This window comes from Schistocerca cancellata, chromosome 1 (genome assembly GCF_023864275.1).
Source record: "Schistocerca cancellata isolate TAMUIC-IGC-003103 chromosome 1, iqSchCanc2.1, whole genome shotgun sequence".
Classification (NCBI taxonomy): Eukaryota; Metazoa; Arthropoda; class Insecta; order Orthoptera; family Acrididae; genus Schistocerca; species Schistocerca cancellata.
The window spans coordinates 793444395-793462860 of record NC_064626.1 but is presented as its reverse complement, the minus strand read 5'-3'; the positions used below and the strand labels follow the sequence as shown (position 1 = coordinate 793462860).

At 38.6% G+C, this 18466-nt stretch overlaps 1 protein-coding gene across 1 annotated transcript in view; it reads right to left on the bottom strand.

The window, feature by feature from the left end:
• The window catches only part of LOC126187714 (protein wings apart-like), a 107357-nt gene that overhangs the window by 57746 nt on the left and 31145 nt on the right, over window positions 1–18466 (bottom strand). The window contains exons 4-7 of the mRNA XM_049928961.1: window positions 2219–2346; window positions 1507–1876; window positions 960–1175; window positions 562–784 (exon numbers count right to left, since the gene is read on the bottom strand). Of these exons, the coding sequence (XP_049784918.1) occupies window positions 562–784; window positions 960–1175; window positions 1507–1876; window positions 2219–2346 (937 nt within the window). The remainder of the gene's footprint in view (window positions 1–561; window positions 785–959; window positions 1176–1506; window positions 1877–2218; window positions 2347–18466) is intronic.

Below are 18466 nucleotides of genomic sequence, written 5' to 3'. Positions count from 1 at the left end.
GCGACTTTTCCAAAATCTATCCCTTGTCCTACACCTCTCCAATTCCTTTCCCTTCACCCCTCTTCCTTTTCTCTTCACCTTCTGCCAGAAGAATGAGCCACTAGCTCCAAAAGCTTGCGTAAGTATAACCTTTTTTACATGTGTTTCTCCTGCTACTGCTTGCTGAGAAGATTTCTTATCTGACCAATTACATTATATTATAAAAAAATTGATTATTTCTGTTGTTGTAAGACTGTTTCATGCACAATTCACTTTATGAATTTGTATGCTCTAGTCAAAAATAGAAGTAGATTTGGTCACTTCTTTCTATCTGCATTTTAACCCTTCTGAACCACAATCAAGTGAACATTTCTGAAGATTTTTGTTTGCAGCTGTATCAGCAAAATCTGAAGGGGCCAGAGAACAACTCCGTCAATCCATTTCATTTTCCTATGGTTCTTGATCGACTAGAAATCTGAGGCTCTGATGGAAATGGCATGAACCCGCAGACCCCAGAAAAACTGCCTCATAACCAGCACTACTATACACCTTAAACAAAATAAAAATAGATCTATTACTTACATTTATCATTGAAGTCATGAGAAAGATTTATTAACACCTTCAGAGTAGCAAGCAATGCCTCTCTTATTACAGCTCCGGCAGACTCTTTGTCACCTGCATTTGTGACTGGGTACAATGGTATCTCAGAGTCACACTGGCAATAGAGTCTCATTAATGTATCAACCAAAATTCCATCACTGTAGCGTAAGAGGTACAACTGATTTTCTTCATTTTGGTGAGTGACCTGGGGAGCAATAAAAAGGGAAACGAGAAAAAATAAATTAATCTTTCACATCATGAAATTCATGGAAAGTATAACTAACCATTATCTACAAATATCTGCATATTATCCACTAAATTGAGGACACCTTAGAACACAATGGAATATTACATTTCTGTGAGATAGTAAATGATCTTACATTTTCCAAAACCCTGAGGCATCGATCAACTTTCCTGAGCCTGTTCAAGAGCACTTCAGTCCACTCAACAACATAATCATCAATTTGTGTGCAGCAGTCACAAATTGTGCGCACTATGTGTTCGAGACCACCTAGTTCTCGCAGTTCTTCTTTAAACCATTCTCCAGCACGTCTGGATGTCAAACTTAGCAATGTTTCCATGGCTAGATGGCCCACCTACAAAAACACAAAAACTCAGCTAGTTTCATGTTCCAAGGATCATTTGTACAATAAACAAGACATTTTATATTCACATCACAAATTATTTTATACGTATGCCCACAGGTCAATAATTTTTGGCCAACCCAACTAAACAGTGAAAAATATGATAACCAAAAGTGATAAAAATAGTTATTTGTGAAATAATATAGAAGTTCAAAATAAATACCACAAATTTCATGGCAATGTTTAATACAGTCATTTTCAATAAGAACTTCAAATCTACTGTATTTCTTATGATCATTCAAGAACAAAAATATTAATAAACGTCATTAAAATTTATACTAACCGTAATGTTATCAAGGTCTAGGTATTTAGCATGGCCCTGGCTTTGTATTGCAGCACAAAGCTCTCGCACTTTCTCCTTGTTCTTTGCAAGTTGAACACTGCTCATGCCACAGTCATCAAGAGCACTGTGGTGAGAAGCATCACATTCTAATAGACCAAGCATCAACTCAAGAGAGTCACGATCGAGATCCATATTGAGACGATCCTGGCTCAGCACAAACATCACAGTTGCAGTACAAAGCCCCAAGCTCTGATCTCGAGTTGCGTCATGTAGTGCACGGAAGAATTTGGCCACTGTACCATGTGCACGGACATGCATTCGAAATGCTGGTGCCATACACTTTGAAGCTAATGTTATGGCTGAAAGGCACCTGCCACAGAAAAACAATTCATTAATAATTTTAAAAGATGAAATTATTAGTTTTACTTCCAATACAATACACACACAAAAAAAAAACAATGGCAGCTGAGCAGTGACTGACAACTTACCATGTTATAATAATCAGTAAGCAATGTTTCTGCTGTGACACCTAGCAGTAGTAATTATTACATAACACACTTACAAAATTAACATGACTGACATGCATTTCATCTTGTATCAGCAATGCAATGAACAGTGAATAATAAATTTGCAGGAAAAAGGACGCAAATGGAAAGAAATTTCAATAAAACTGTGACTATGTCCTATAAGTTAATTATTATCTGCCACATACCGTGTTCCAATTGGGTTGTTGTCCTGCAGAGCATCTAAAATATATTCTACATCATCATTAAATTCTTGAAATTCTCCAGACTCTTGGATCTGATGTGCTTTTTTAACATTGCGGACAACAGTATAATACTGGAATTTAAAAAAAGAGAGAAAAATCAAATTGAGATGAAAACTGTAGTTGTTCATGAACTTCTTCAATTATAGTCAAGCCAGCTAATTTTGGAAACTCATCCATATTATTGCAGCACATGACAAAATCCTTCAAAATGAACAATTTCAAGATGCAATGTGCTCCGTTTCTTTCCTTGTAGTCAAATAATACAGTAACTTTCTATAGCTGTGAAAAGGTTCATCAGAATATTCTCTGTAATTACATGTGCAATACAAGTAATACATCATCCATCTTGTACTCTTTGTACAGGTAGTTAAGTATGAAAACTAGACAGATAAAAATGTATTATATGCAATGTATGCACTGAGGCTTTCCACAAAATACAGCAATTACAAAATACAGACACATTCAACCTTAGTTCCAAGGCTGCTGATATTATGTAGGGATGAATTCAAATGTTATCATGTGGCATTCTTCTCACAATTCTATCAAACGTCCCATGCATGGCAACTTGTTTTCTTAAATCTCTTTTAGATTCCTCTACTCTCTCATTATGTAAACAGTTTATGCATTCTTATAATTTTATGTCATCCTGTTTTACGTATAAACCTAGTAGCTCTCATGTTCCAAAAGCACAGCACCTTCATATTGCTATCAGGCCCAGAAGTTTGTTGATCTAGACTGAAGTTCCTACCAAATAATGTGAACAACCACAGATATTACGTTCATGAAACAAATTCAACAATGGGAACATGATGCTTGTCTGAATACTCTGTAATATATAGCAACAGCAAGTACTACACCTATAAAGCAGTAAAAAACAAATTAATGAAACAATGTTGCACACACTCACAATCGAGACACATTACAGAGATGCAGATTTCACTGGTTTAGTTAGCTATGGACCAAACAATGTTAATAACAACACAACATTAGACTATATTGTGTTAATCTATAATAATTAGTGGTAAGGGCAGATATAACTAGTGTGAGTGAAATAGATTGAATCTAGACAAGACATGATATCAATACTTCAAATGAGGCAGTTTTAGACTTTACATCAATACTTTGAAATGAGACAGTACTTATATGAATCAAAACATCTCCCACATTATTTTTAACCCCTCATGGGGAATTCTGTTCTTCCTGCCATCACATTCACATTTTACTGTTACTCATTGTATACAATTATACTATATTATTATTATTATTATTATTATTATTATTATTATTATTAACTACTGATTCCCCTTTTAAAATTTTCTAACCTACCCATCCAATAAATGGATCTAATGTTTCATGCTCCAACCTCTAGCCCAACAGATCTGTTGCCCCTTAAGGTAACATCCTCCTGAGTAGTCCCAGCCCAAAGATCTGAATAGGATGTTATAGAGAGAGAGCAACATCATAACCAAGAAAGACACAAATCCAACATTAGTAACAGTTTATAGCCTACTAGCTCAACAGAAAGAATAGGAGATTGAAAGAATGGAAGACAAAATTTAATTTCAACAGGAGGCTGTTGGAAGAGAAGGAAAAATAGCAGGAGAATGTGGATTTGGGGAAAGGAAATTAGTTATGAACTGCAAATTAAAACTGAAGAAATAACAAAAAAAAAGTAGTACATTAAGGAGATGGGACCTGGATTAATTGAAAGAACCAGATGATGATGAGATCTTCAAAGCAAGGATTAAGAGTGAAACAGGGGAAAGGAAAACGATATAAGATGAATAGCAGAGGATCAAATAAGCAGAAAGACAATGTATAGTAGAAACCATTTGCTTACACACGAGACATTGAATTTTATAGATGACAGGAGGCAGTATAAAAATGCAGCAGGCTGAAATTCTTGAGGGTAGGATGCATAAAATGAGAGAAAAAAGGTTATACTGTATACAATTTGTACAGAAACTGCACTGCAGGTATACCAGTTTAAGGACTCGCAAGGGAATCAGTGGTGGAGCAGGGAGTCCAACAGGATTGTATTCTATCCCCAATGTTACTCAGTCTGTGCACTGAGTAGCTACAAGGAAAGCCAAGGAGAAATTTGAAAAATGAATTTATGTTCAGGGAGAAGAAATAAAAACTTTGAGGTTTGCCAATGACAATATTATTTTTTCAGTGCCAGTAATGGACTTAGAACATCAGCTGAACAGAACGGATTGTCTCTTAAAAGAGTTTATAAGATGAACATCTAGAAAAATAAATAAGGGTAATGGAATGCAGTCAAATTAAAACAGGCAGTTCTGAAGAGGAAATTTGACTAGAAAATGACACTAAAAGTAGCAGATGAATTATGCTATTTGGGCAGAAAACTAACTGACAGAGGCAGAAGTAGAGAGGAAATTAAAAGCACACACACAATAGCAAGAAGACAGTTTCTGATCAAGATTAATATATTAACCTCTATAAATATTACAAATATCCCTCACCTCAGTTTCTGTTTGTATGTTCAGGCTAATCTCAGGAACTACTCTTTAGGGATTTTGATATGATTTTCATTAATAGACTCAGGAGGGAGGTTTGTGCATATAATATATTACTGCTAAGTAATGATGAGTGCTTAAAACATTCATTTTTATATGTTCCACATTTAACAGTTGTTTGGAGTGACATCAACTGGTAATGATGGAAGCTATGAGCTGGTCACCTAGAGAGGATGAGGTATTTGGCGGAAAAATAACAGCTGCCACAGATCTGCAGAACAGTGAATCTTGACCAAACTACAAAAAGTGATAAAAAAGTAACAGGAATTTTTTGTTTTCCACAAAGAATCTTTATTTATTCATCAACATCATCTTTGACACTTTCAAAGTAATCCCCCTCAGATATAATTCACTTGTGCCAGTGCTTTTTTTTTCCAATCTTGGAAGCAATTATGGAATTCGCTTTTCATAACAGTGTTCAGTTCCTTCGGTGATTCTTTTTTATCTCATAAATGGTGGCCAAATGATGTCCTTTCATAGTTCATTTCAACGTCAGGAATACAAAGAATTCGCAGGAGTCCACAACAGCGAAAACTGTCCCCCCCCCCCCCCCCCCCACACACAAAAATCATGAACAAACACTGAAGTGTGAGAGGAAGCATTACTGTGATGTCCAAGTAGTTTTGTCACAATTCTGGTAGTTTTCTTCAGATAGCTTCATGGAAAATGTGCATAATTTCCAGGTAGCATTCCTTACTGACTGCACAACCATAACAAAAGAACTAATGATGCACTATCCCATTGTAACTGAAGAAAACAGTGAGAAGAAACTTCACATGTGATTGAAATTTTCGAATTTTTTTCAGTCTCGTCTCCTCAAGTAGTTTCCGTTGGGACAACTGGGTTTTGGTTTCGGCATAATACCCGTACTGTTATAACCTTCTTTAGAAGTTCTGAATCATTGTCAACTTCATTCAGCAATTCCTTAGCAATGTCTATGTCACATTGTTTTTGGGTGGAAGTCAACAATTTCGGAACAAACTTTGCTGCTACATGTTTCACACCCAACTCGTCCGAAAAATTGCATGGCATGAGACAAAAGATACACCGATGTCATCAGCAACCTCTCTGATAGTGATCTGCCTGTTTTCCTGGACATTTTCTTTACTCCTTCCACAATGTTGTCGGTAATTGGTGTGCTATGGCATCCAGGGCAGCTTTCATCTTCAACTTCTTGACCCTCCTTGAAATTTTATATGACTCAAACTCTTGTCTTACTCATAGTAGATTTGCCAAAAGCCACAGTTAACATTTTGAATACGGTGCTGCATTTTATTCCATTTTTCAAGTAAAATATAACGCAAAGTCTATGATCCACCTTTTTCAAAATATAAATTCATCAAGCACTCGAAAACATGTATACCCTTTTCTTCGACTGTCAACAATAAACTAAATATTCAAAACAACTGAAAATGCTAACATCCATCAGGAACAAGTGTACCAAAAAGTAAAAAAAAAAAAAAATTGAAAATCCGATGTATAAAGCCCGCTAACTTAAAAAATTCCCTTAACCTGTGATCAGACCTCGTATACACACATTATAAACTAAAGTCCTCTGTTGCATTTTTCTGTCTGCTGGTGAATGCTAATCTCAGAAAATACTGTTGGCATTTTGACACAGTTTTCACTGATAGGCAGACTAATTCACAAGGAAGGTTAGTGTATGCCACTAAAAATTTTAAACATGTCTTCCGGTTCATGGTGTGGGTTCCTGTAGTCATGTCCTAGTTCATGAACCACGGGCAACGTATGAGTGACCAAGTAAGTGGTCCCGACAGTCGGGATACCAGTTACTTTGGAATAAGGCTGGGCATCTCGGACATATTCTGAGTCGTGGTCACCTTTGTGCTCATACGGCAAAGACTACCAAATCCACCGGTTAGTCCCTCAGCCGTTAGGGGTAAAACCCAATGGGACTCGGGGCAAGTAAGGCTAGCAACCTGCTTCCCTGGTACTTTAAATATGATGCTGGCAACAATCGGAGCAAAATGCCTCGGACCTTTGGAGGTGACGGAGTCCCACCTCTAACTGACAAACCAGGGACTCCTAAGATACGACTTGGCAAACAAATGGTAATGAGATGGGGAGCTATTAATATCAATGGGGGCTACTCTGGGAAGAAGGTAGAGCTGGCAGAGGCTGCAAGTAAGATGGGGCTGGACGTTTTAGCTGTTAGTGACATTCGGGTAAGGGGTGAGAAAGAAGAGGAAGTGGGAGAATACAAGGTCTACTTGTCAGGAGTCAAAACAGGAATAGCACAATGGGGTGTAGGGCTTTACATCAGGAAAGAAATGGAACCCAGCGTAGTTGCAATAAGGTATGAAAACGAACGACTGATGTGGATAGATTTGACAGTGTCTAGCAAGAAAATTAGGATTGTGTCAGTATATTCGCATTGTGAAGGGACAGATCAAGATAAGATGGGTAGTTTTTATGAGGCACTCAGTGATGTAGTTGTTAGAGTAAAGGACAAGGACAGTGTTCTGCTCATGGGTGATTTTAACGCCAGGATTGGAAATCGAACAGAAGGGTATGAAAAGGTTATGGGTAAATTTGGAGAGGATATGGAGGCCAACAGGAACGGGAAACAACTCTTGGATTTCTGTGCCAGTGTGGGCTTAGTAATCACAAACTCCTTTTTTAAACATAAGAACATTCACCGGTATACTTGGGAAGGCAGGGGAACCAGATCTGTCATTGACTATATAATAACAGATCAGGAATTCAGGAGGGCTGTGAGGAACACACGTGTATTCAGGGGATTCTTTGATTACACTGATCATTATTTAATCTGCAGTGAAATTGGGATTGTGAGGCCGAAAGTGCAGGAGGATAAGAGTGGAGAAACTTCAGGATAAGGTAATCAGGCACAAGTACATAACAGCGATCTCAGAAAGGTACCAGTTAGTTGAATGTAATCAATAACAGTCATTGGAAAAGGAATGGACAAGGTACAGGGACACAGTACTAGAAGTGGCTAAAGAATGTCTTGGAACAGTAGTGTGTAAAAGTAGGATGAAGCAAACAGCTTGGTGGAATGATACAGTCAAGGCAGCCTGTAAAAGGAAAAAGAAGGCGTATCAAAAATGGCTACATACCAGAACCCAGGTAGACAGAGAAAGTTATGTTGAAGAAAGAAACAAAGCCAAACAGATAATTGCAGCATCCAAGAAGAAATCGTGGGAAGACTTTGGAAACAGGTTGGAGACTATGGGTCAAGCTGCTGGAAAACCATTCTGGAGTGTAATTAGCAGTCTTCGAAAGGGAGGTAAGAAGGAAATGACAAGTATTTTGGACAGGTCAGGAAAACTGCTGGTGAATCCTGTGGATGCCTTGCGCAGATGGAGGGAATATTTTGAAGAGTTGCTCAATGTAGGTGAAAATGCGATCAGTAATGTTTCAGATTTCGAGGTAGAATGTGATAGGAATGATGATGGAAATAGGATCACATTTGAGGAAGTGGAAAAAATGGTCAATAGGTTGCAGTGGAATAAAGCAGCTGGGGTGGATGAAATTAAGTCGGAACTCATCAAATACAGTGGAATATCAGGTCTTAAATGGCTACACAGGATAATTGAAATGGCCTGGGAGTCGGGACAGGTTCCATCAGACTGGACAAAAGCAGTAATCACACCAATCTTTAAACATGGAAACAGAAAAGATTGTAACAACTACAGAGGTATCTCTTTAATCAGCGTTGTGGGTAAAATCTTCTCAGGTATTGTTGAAAGGAAAGTGCGAGTATTAGTTGAGGACCAGTTGGATGAAAATCAGTGTGGGTTTAGGCCTCTTAGAGGTTGTCAGGACCAGATCTTTAGCTTACGGCAAATAATGGAGAAGCGTTATGAGTGGAACAGGGAATTGTTTCTATGCTTTATAGATCTAGAAAAGGCATATGACTGGGTTCCTAGGAGGAAGTTATTGTCTGTTCTACAAGATTATGGAATAGGAGGCAAACTTTTGCAAGCAATTAAAGGTCTTTACATGGATAGTCAGGCAGCAGTTAGAGTTGACGGTAAACTGAGTTCATGGTTCAGAGTAGTTTCAGGGGTAAGACAAGGCTGCAACCTGTCTCCACTGTTGTTCATATTATTTATGGATCATATGTTGAAAACAGTAGGCTGGCTGGGTGAGATTAAGATATGTGAACACAAAATAAGCAGTCTTGCATATGCGGATGACTTAGTTGTGATGGCAGATTCGATTGAAAGTTTGCAAAGTAATATTTCAGAGCTAGATCAGAAATGTAAGGACTATGGTATGAAGATTAGCATCTCCAAAACGAAAGTAATGTCAGTGGGAAAGAAATATAAACGGATTGAGTGCCAAATAGGAGGAACAAAGTTAGAACAGGTGGACGGTTTCAAGTACTTAGGATGCATATTCTCACAGGATGGCAACATAGTGAAAGAACTGGAAGCGAGGTGTAGCAAAGCTAATGCAGTGAGCGCTCAGTTACGATCTACTCTCTTCTGCAAGAAGGAAGTCAGTACCAAGACTAAGTTGTCTGTGCACCGTTCAATCTTTCGACCAACTTTGTTGTATGGGAGTGAAAGCTGGGTGGATTCAGGTTACCTTATCAACAAGGTTGACGTTACGGATATGAAAGTAGCTAGGATGATTGCAGGTACTAGTAGATGGGAACAATGGCAGGAGGGTGTCCACAATGAGGAAATCAAAGAAAAACTGGGAATGAACTCTATAGATGTAGCAGTCAGGGCGAACAGGCTTAGATGGTGGGGTCATGTTACACGAATTGGAGAAGCAAGGTTACCCAAGAGACTCATGGATTCAGCAGTAGAGGGTAGGAGGAGTCGAGGCAGACCGAGGAGAAGGTACCTGGATTCGGTTAAGAATGATTTTGAAGTAATAGGTTTAACATCAGAAGAGGCACCAATGTTAGCACTGAATAGGGGATCATGGAGGAACTGTATAAGGGGGCCTATGCTCCAGACTGAACGCTGAAAGGCATAATCAGTCTTAAATGATGATGATGATGATGATGATGTCTTCCGGTCGTATGTTTCGCGTGAATATAAATTAAGTATGAGAGTGTGCTGAAAAGTAATGCATCAGAATGTTTTATGCGAAAACTCTTAAAGCTTTTTAAATAAAAGAAACATCATTAACACTTTGTGTTTTTATTCTTGATGTTAACATATTTGCAGCCCTCTGCCACTAGAGGGTTCTGAATTGTAGCTTGTAACAGGGCAGTGTGTAATGTTACTTAGTTGATGTGTGAGAAACAGCAAGCTGTAATCGAGTTTGGAATTCGAAGAGTACGTCCACACATGGAGCATCACCTCCTTTGGTGTGACAATGCCAGACCATACAAAAGCGCTGCAACATCTCCAACAACTTGGGTTCACTGTCGTTGATTCATACTCCATACAGTTCTGACTGTCCCATTTGGTTTTCATCTATTTCTGAATCGTAATGAACACCACTGAGGAGTTCAATTTGATAGTCATGAAACAGTGCAAATACACGTGAGGTTGTGGCTCTGTCGACAAAGTGTAACACACTATAGTGAAAATAGCAACGAAAGGTCCCTCGATGGAAGGTGTGTTTTAGTCGCTGTGGTGACTATGTTGAGAAATAAATACGTAGACACGATGAATAAAGATGCAGAATGTTATTAATGTTTGTTTCATTTAAAAAGCTTTAAGAATTTTCACATAAAAAATTCAGAGGCATCATTTTTCAGTGTGCTGTATTAGGAAGTCTTTTATGAAGATATTTATCTGGAATGCAACCTTGTTCAGAAGTGATTAAACAGTTTAGACAAGAGAACAGAAGCTTCTGAAATGTGAAGCTACAGAAGAATGCTGAGGATTATGTGGGCAAGACTGAATAACACATGAAGAGATACTGAATCAAATTGGGAAGTAAAGAGTATTAAAGCACAACTCCACTAAATGAAAGGATCAATTGACAGTACAAAGCATAAGGCACCAAGGAAATGACAATATGGTATTGGAGATAGGTTTCAGAAGTTACGAGAAATGAAGAGGTTCGCATGCAATAGACTAAAGCGGTGAGCTATAAAGCTACCCTTTGGACCTTAAAGCACAAGATCAATGATCCTGATAATCAGGCTCAGCAATTGTAAAATTATATGTCAAGCATGTATTCACCGTTTTACTATCTGAGAGCATCAGTGAACACATTATCCTTATCAAATAAGTTTATTTCAATCAATGCTCACATAATGATTTTTGAGGTTAAATCAGTTTCAACTGTCTAGTCTTCTGATCATACAATGAAGGCTTTTAAGACTGGATGTCAAAGTTGCTGACGAATCTTCCAGGATTACAATTTAGAAGCAATGCTTTTGATGAAAATATCTTTTTTACTTATGTCTCCAAAAAGTATTTTTTCAATAATCTCTATTAAATTTATCAACGTTTATTTATTTGAAACAGTAATAGTAAACTACAACTTTTAGTGTCTCATTTTACTCTATTCTATTAGCATTGCCTTTGAATCCATCAGACTTCCTGGTTCCGCTTTTACTGGCATTCATCTTATAACCTCTCTTCAAGACATCACCCATTCTGTTCAGCCAATCTTCGAAGTCCTTTGTTGTCTCTAACAACATTACAGTGTCATCAGCAAACCTATCAGTGAAACCAGATGAACTTTTAACCATTTTTAAAAAAACGCAAATGATTTGTTCACTTGTAGTTATTATTCATTCATTGAAAGCACACTTAGGTGCAGATTTCAAGTGAAGAACTTGATACTTCAGATGGCCGGCCAGGATGTTGCCTGTCAGTCACTGAGGTTCACTGTTTTTGAACTATTCTACCCACTTATAAAAATTCCCGAAGTTCATACAATTTTCACTATACTATAAAATCATTCGAGAAAAGATTTTAGCCAGTTTTTCACTTTCAGAAAGAGGAAAAAAAAAACTGATCACTTACTTAAAATGAAAACTTCAAGCAGACACACGATTGTTAAAAGCAATATTGAGGTTATAAACAAAACAATTTTTATGTGTCAGCTGTTCTCAGGTCATCCCAGTGATGACAACCTAAAGACATGAAAGTACAGAACTACTCCTACAAAAACTGTTTCTACCCTGATTTGTCTTGATTATTGAATGCCCATTGTATATGCCTTGCATGTAGCCTTGAGCGGAAGTCATTCTTGGATGATATGCAGTTGAGACAATAAGAGAATAGAAGCTTTTCAAATGTGGTTCTACAGAAAAATATTGAAGATTAGACAGTCACCTGATGAGCTGGCACTGAATTGAACTTTGCAAGAAAATATTATGGCACAATTTGACTAAATAAGGGATTAGTTGATAGAATACAACCTAAGGCATCAAGAGATCATCCATTTGGTAATGGAGGAAACAGTGTGTGTGAGTGTGGGGGTACTATAGAGGGAAATCAAGACTTGACTAAATTAAGCAGATTCAAATGGATGTAGTTTGCAGTAGTTATGCATAGGTGAAGATACTTGTAGAGGATTGACTGTCATGGAGAAATGCATCCTACATATCTTCACATTAAAGACAACAGCAACAACAAAAGAAAGAAAGAGACAGCTAAAACCGGCTTTCAGATTGTTTAAGAAAACACTGCTGTACTCAGAAGTAAATTCCTTATCTGCTTCAAACAGGAAACCTACAACCCATGTACACTGACAGAATTAACTTATGGAAGTGAAATTTGGCCACTAAATGTTTATACAGTTCAAAAACTGAGGGCTGGCCAATGAGAAAAGAAAAGATGCATTTTGGGCATAAATAGAAGGCATGGAAAACAAACAAAAGGACAAGAGAAACGACAGGAGTAGAGGACATGATAGTGACTGTTTTGAAAGTAAATTGGAGTTGTGCAGGACACACAGCACAATGATGGGAGATGTATTAAGGAGATTATATATTAGACTCAACTTCTTCTGTGATGGCCCTTTTTAGAGATGGCCATTCCTCTTTTTCAACTGTACTGCCAACTGAGCTATTCTTTATTGCTGTATCTATAGCCTTAGAGAACTTCGAGTGTATTGCATCATTCCTTAGTACTTCTGTATCCCACTTCTTTGCGTATTGATTCTTCCTGACTAATGTCTTAAAACTTCAGCCTATTCACCACTCTACATTGTCATCTGAGTCTATATCTGCTCCTGGGTACGTCTTACAATCCAATATCTGATTTTGGAATCTCTGTCTGACCATGATGACTGAAATCTTCACATATAACCTGGCCTTTTCCAAGTATACCTCCTCCTCTTGTGATTCTGGAGCAGGGTATTCACTATTACTAGCTGAAACTTGTTACAGAACTCAATTAGTCTTTCTCCTCTCTCATTCCTTGTTCCAAGTCCATATTCTCCTGTAACCTTTTCTTCTATTCCTTCCCCTACAACTGCATTCCAGTCCCCAATGACTATTACATTTTCATCCCCTTTTAAATACTGTATTACCCTTTCAATATCCTCAATCATTTTCTCTGTCTCTTCATTTTCAGCTTGCAATGTCGGCATGTATACCTGAACTATCATTGACGGTGTTGGTTTGCTGTCTATTCTAATAAGAACAACCCTGTCACTGAACTGTTCACAGAAACACGCTCTCTGCCCTACATTCATATTCATAACAAATCCTACTCCTGTTACACAATTTTCTGCTGCTGCTGATTTACCCTATACTCATGTGACCAGAAATCCTTGTCTTCTTTCCACTTCACTTCACTGACCCCTACTATATCTAGATTGAGCCTTCGCATTTCCCGTTTCAGATTTTCTAGTTTCCCTACCACATTCAAGCTTCTGACATTCCACACACTGACTCATAGAGAGTTATCCTTCCATTGATTATTCAAACCTTTTCTCATGGTAACCTCCCCCTTGGCAGTCCCCTCCTGAAGATCCGAATGGGGGACTATTCCGGAATCTTTTGCCAATGGAGAGATCATCATGACACTTCTTCAATTACAGGCCACATGTCCTGTGGATACACGTTATGTGTCTTTAATGCAGTGGTTTCCATTGCCTTCTGCATCCTCATGCCATTGATCATTGCTCATTCTTCTGCCTTTAGGGGCAGTTTCCCACCCCTAGGACAAGTGAATGCCCTGAACCTCTGTCCGCTTCTCCACCATCTTTGACAAGGCCGTTGGCAGAATGAGGGTGACTTCTTATGTCAGAAGTCTTCGGCCGCCAATGCTGATTATTAATCAAAATTGAAGCAGCAATGGGATTCGAACCTGGGACTGAAGATGTTTTGATTATGAATCAAAGACACTGCCCCTAGACCAGGGGTGCTGATCTTAAGAAATTGGGAAGGAAAACATAGGTACAAAGAGGTAATTGCGAAGAAACCATGGGTAACAGAAGAAATACTTCAGTTGATTGATGAAAGGAGGAAGTACAAAAATGTTCCGGGAAACACAGAAATACAAGTCGCTGAGGAATGAAATAAATAGAACACACACGGAAGCTAAGACGAAATGGCTGCAGGAAAAATGTGAAGACATCGAAAAAGAAATGATTGTTGGAGGACAGACTCAGCATACGGGAAAGTCAAAACAACCTTCGGCGACAATAAAAGCAAGGGTGGTGACATTAAGAGTGCAATGGGAATTCCACTGTTAAATGCAGAGGAGAGCAGATAGGTGGAAAGAATACATTGAAAAGCCTCTATGATGGGGAAGATTTGTCTGATGTGATAGAAGAAGAAACAGGAGTCGATTTAGAAGAGATAGGGGATCCAGTATTAGAATCAGAATTTAGAGGATCTTTGGAGGACTTAAGATCAAATAAGGCAGAAGGGACAGGTAACACTCCATCAGAATTTCTAAAATCATTGGGGGAAATGGCACCAAAATGACTATTCATGTTGGTGTGTATAATGTATGAGTCTGGCGACATACTATCTGACTTTTGGAAAAGCATCATCCACACAATTCCAAAGATGGCAAGAGCTGACAAGTGCAAGAATTATTGCACCATCAGCTTAACGGCATCCAAGTTGCTTACGAGAATAATATAAAGAAGAATGGAAAAGCAAATTGAGGGTGCGCTAGATGACAAACTGTTTGGCTTTAGGAAAAGTAAAGGTGCAAGAGAGGCAATTCTGACGCAGTTAATAATGGAAGCAAGACTAAAGAAAAATCAAGATACGTTCATAGGATTTGTCGACCTGGAAAAAGCGTTCGACAATGTAAAATGGTGCAAGATGTTCAAAATTCTGAAAAAAGTCGGGGTAAGCTAAAGGAGAGACGGGACATACACAATCTGTACAACAACCAGGAGGTAATAATAAGAGTGGATGACCAAGAACGAAGTGCTCGTATTAAAAAGCGTGTAAGACAAGGATGTAGCCTTTCATCTCTACTGCCCAATCTGTATATTGAGGAAGCTTATTACTTACTGTGTTGGCCCCACAAACCGCAGTCGGTCTTTGGCCTCATCAATCAGCGTCCTTCAGCGTCCTCATATCCTCTCTGATCTGATCAAGCCATCGGAGTTCTGGTCTTCCAAGTGGTCTTTTGCCTCTAATAACTTCCTTCACTACCTGCCTGATGATCTGGCCTTCTCAATGCATTACATGTCCATACCACTTCAGTCTTCCTTCTTTGATCACCTCTACGATGTCCATCAACTTCTGTAGCTTCTGCAATTCACAGTTCTTTCTGTTCCTCCTTTCATCTCCATCCTTCAATGGCCCAAAAATCTGTCTGAGGATGGCATTCTCAAATGTCAGCAGTTTTCTTTCGTCTTTTGGGTGATTGTCCAGGTCTCTGCTCCATATAAGACTACAGGTTGTATTATTGTCTTGTAGATCTCGGTCTTTGAGGATCTCGATAGAAGCCAGGGCTTCAGCAGCTTTCCCAGAGCAAATCTTGACCTGTTTCCTGCTTGTATTCGTGCGGTGATTTTCTGGTCTATATTGTTCCTTTCATTGCGTATAACCCCAAGATACTTACAGTCTTTTACCCTTTCAAAGCCTTTGTCCTCCACTTTCAGGGATTTGTCATCATTTTCTCTGCTAACTATGAGGTATTTTGTCTTATCCACATTCAACTTCAGGCCTGCTTTCATTGCCTTTTCTTTTCCATTAATGTTCTTGTTGTCTGAACCATGCCTTGCTCTTTCTCTGCTATTGAAACTATATCATCCACATAGGCCAGGGTGCTGATCCTTCTACCCAGCTGTATTCCTGTCTCTAGGCTTGCTACCTTTCTCAGGGCTCTCTCCAGTACCAGGTTAAACAAGGGAGTCCTCATCTTGAACTTCTCTGATATGTTTCCATTTACTTTCACCATGCATGTTGTCTCCTGGGTGCATATCTGTGTCAGCTTTATAAGTTTTCTGGGAACTTGAGCCCTTTCGAGTTCTTGCCACATTGCTTGTCTATTCACACTATCATATGCTTTTTGGAAGTCCACAATATGGCAGTGAACATTTTTGTGCAATTCCCAGTACTTCGCTAGCACTTGCAGTATTGTATGTAAATGGTCTACAGTTGGCTTTCCCTTTCTGAAACCTGCTTGTTGGAATCCCAGTATTTTCTCGACATGTGGTGTTAGTCGCTTCAGTAACAGCATGCTCAAGATCTTATAAGTTGTACATAGTAGTGTGATTCCTCTATAATTGCTACATCTCACTGGGTCTCCTTTCTTTAGTATAGAGCATATGACAGACTCCTCGCATTCCTCTGGATTCCTTTCCTTCTTCCAAATTGAGCGGATTAAATGGTGTAGCCTCGCTGGTAGAGTAGCTCTTCCCTCCTTCAGCATCTCTGCAGGTATGCCATCTATTCCTGGTGCCTTCCCCCTCTTCAGCAGTTTTATGGTCATTCTTAGCTCTTCCATGCTTGGTAGTTCATACTCCCCTAAATGGTACAGTATCTCTGTTTTCTAAGTATGATTCTTCTTCTTCATTTTCTGTTGTAGCATTCATGGTGTTTGCATCCACATTCAGGAGGTTTTCGAAGTCATTTTTTCATTCCTCCATAGCTTTCATTTCATTTGTGATTATCTGTCCTTCTTGACTTTGATCACATCAATCCTTGGATTGTATTCTTTCTTGAAGAACCTCACTGTTCTGTAAAAGTCTCTTGTATTTCCTACCATCCAGTCTTCTTCGCCAGTTTTATTTTACTGTTTATGAACTCTCACTTTTCTATTCGAAGGACTTGTCTTGTTTCTCTAGCTGCTTCCATGTATCCCAACCTTGTTCTTTCATTCTGTTCGCTTGTCAGCCATAACAGTTTTGCTGCTTTTCTCTTGGTGACTGCATCTCTACACCTATCACTAAACCATCCTCTGCTCTTACTCCTTTTCTCCATTGGTATCAGCACCCCACTTGCAGCATCTTTTAAACCTGTCTTGATTTTCGACCAAAACTTTTCAATATCATCATCAACATCTTCTTCTTCTTCTTCTTCTTCTTCTTCTTCTACGGAAGCAAACATGTTTCCAATTTCAAGTGCATATCTTTCTTTAATGTGGCCTTCCTTCAGTAGGTCCGCATTTATTTCTCCTGCTGTTAACGGCTTTCTATCCTCTCCTGTACGGTTGTTACCACAAGATAATGGTCTGATCCTATTTCTGCACCTCTTTGAGATTTTAAATTCTGGCTAGCATTTCTGTGTCTGGCATTCACAAGTATGTGGTCTATCGAGGAAGCAATGATGGTGAGAATGTGCGTTTGAGTACAGCATTGTATGGTAGTGAAACATGGACTGTGGGAAAAATGGAACAGAAGAGAATAAAAGCATTTGAGATGTGGTGCTACAGATGAATGTTGAAAATTAGGTGGACTGATAAGGTAAGGAATGAGGAAGTTCTATGCAAAATCAGAGAGGAAAGGAGTATGTGGAAAACACTGACAAGGAGAAGGGACAGGATGATATGGTATATGTTAAAGACATGAGGGAATGACTACCATGGTACTAGAGGGCGCTGTAGAGGACAAAAACTGTAGAGGAAGACGAAACTGAAATACATCAAGCACATAACTCAGGACACATGTTGCAAGTGCTACTCTTAGACGAAGAGATTAGCACAGAAGGATTTGTGGTGGGCTGCATCAAACCAGTCAGAAGACTGATGGGGAGAAAAAAAAGGGTTCGACCCCTCATGATCAGCAGACCCATAGGATGACTTGAAACCTATCAGGTTGGAAACTCCTTCTTCTGTTATGCTTCCTGCTCCCAAGAATAACTTTTTTTTTTTCATTCCATATTTAACACAAGACACATGCAAAATGCACATGATATACCAGAATATTACTTTGGCTGAAATCATTGTTAACTTATTACGTAACTGATTATAGTGCCCTTCCTCCAGTCAATGATATAATTAGTTCCACTAAAATCTCAATTAATTAAAAAGTTATGGCTAATTGCAACTTGAACTACAGTAAGTAATGGAAAAAAACATTCTGAACTAATTCATAGATTCCAAAGCACTGGTACCATTCATTCGAAAGCAGACATCGCCAACTTTCCAAGAACATATTTTAAATTAACAAGTTTGTTTGTGTGGCTATCCTCCACAGCAATGAAATATAAATACTTATTTTGTAAATAAAACTGCCTTTTCCTCCTGCTAGCAGGAAAAGGCAGTTTTATTTACAAAATAAGTATTTATATGCTTGCTGTGGAGGATGGCCACACAAACAAATA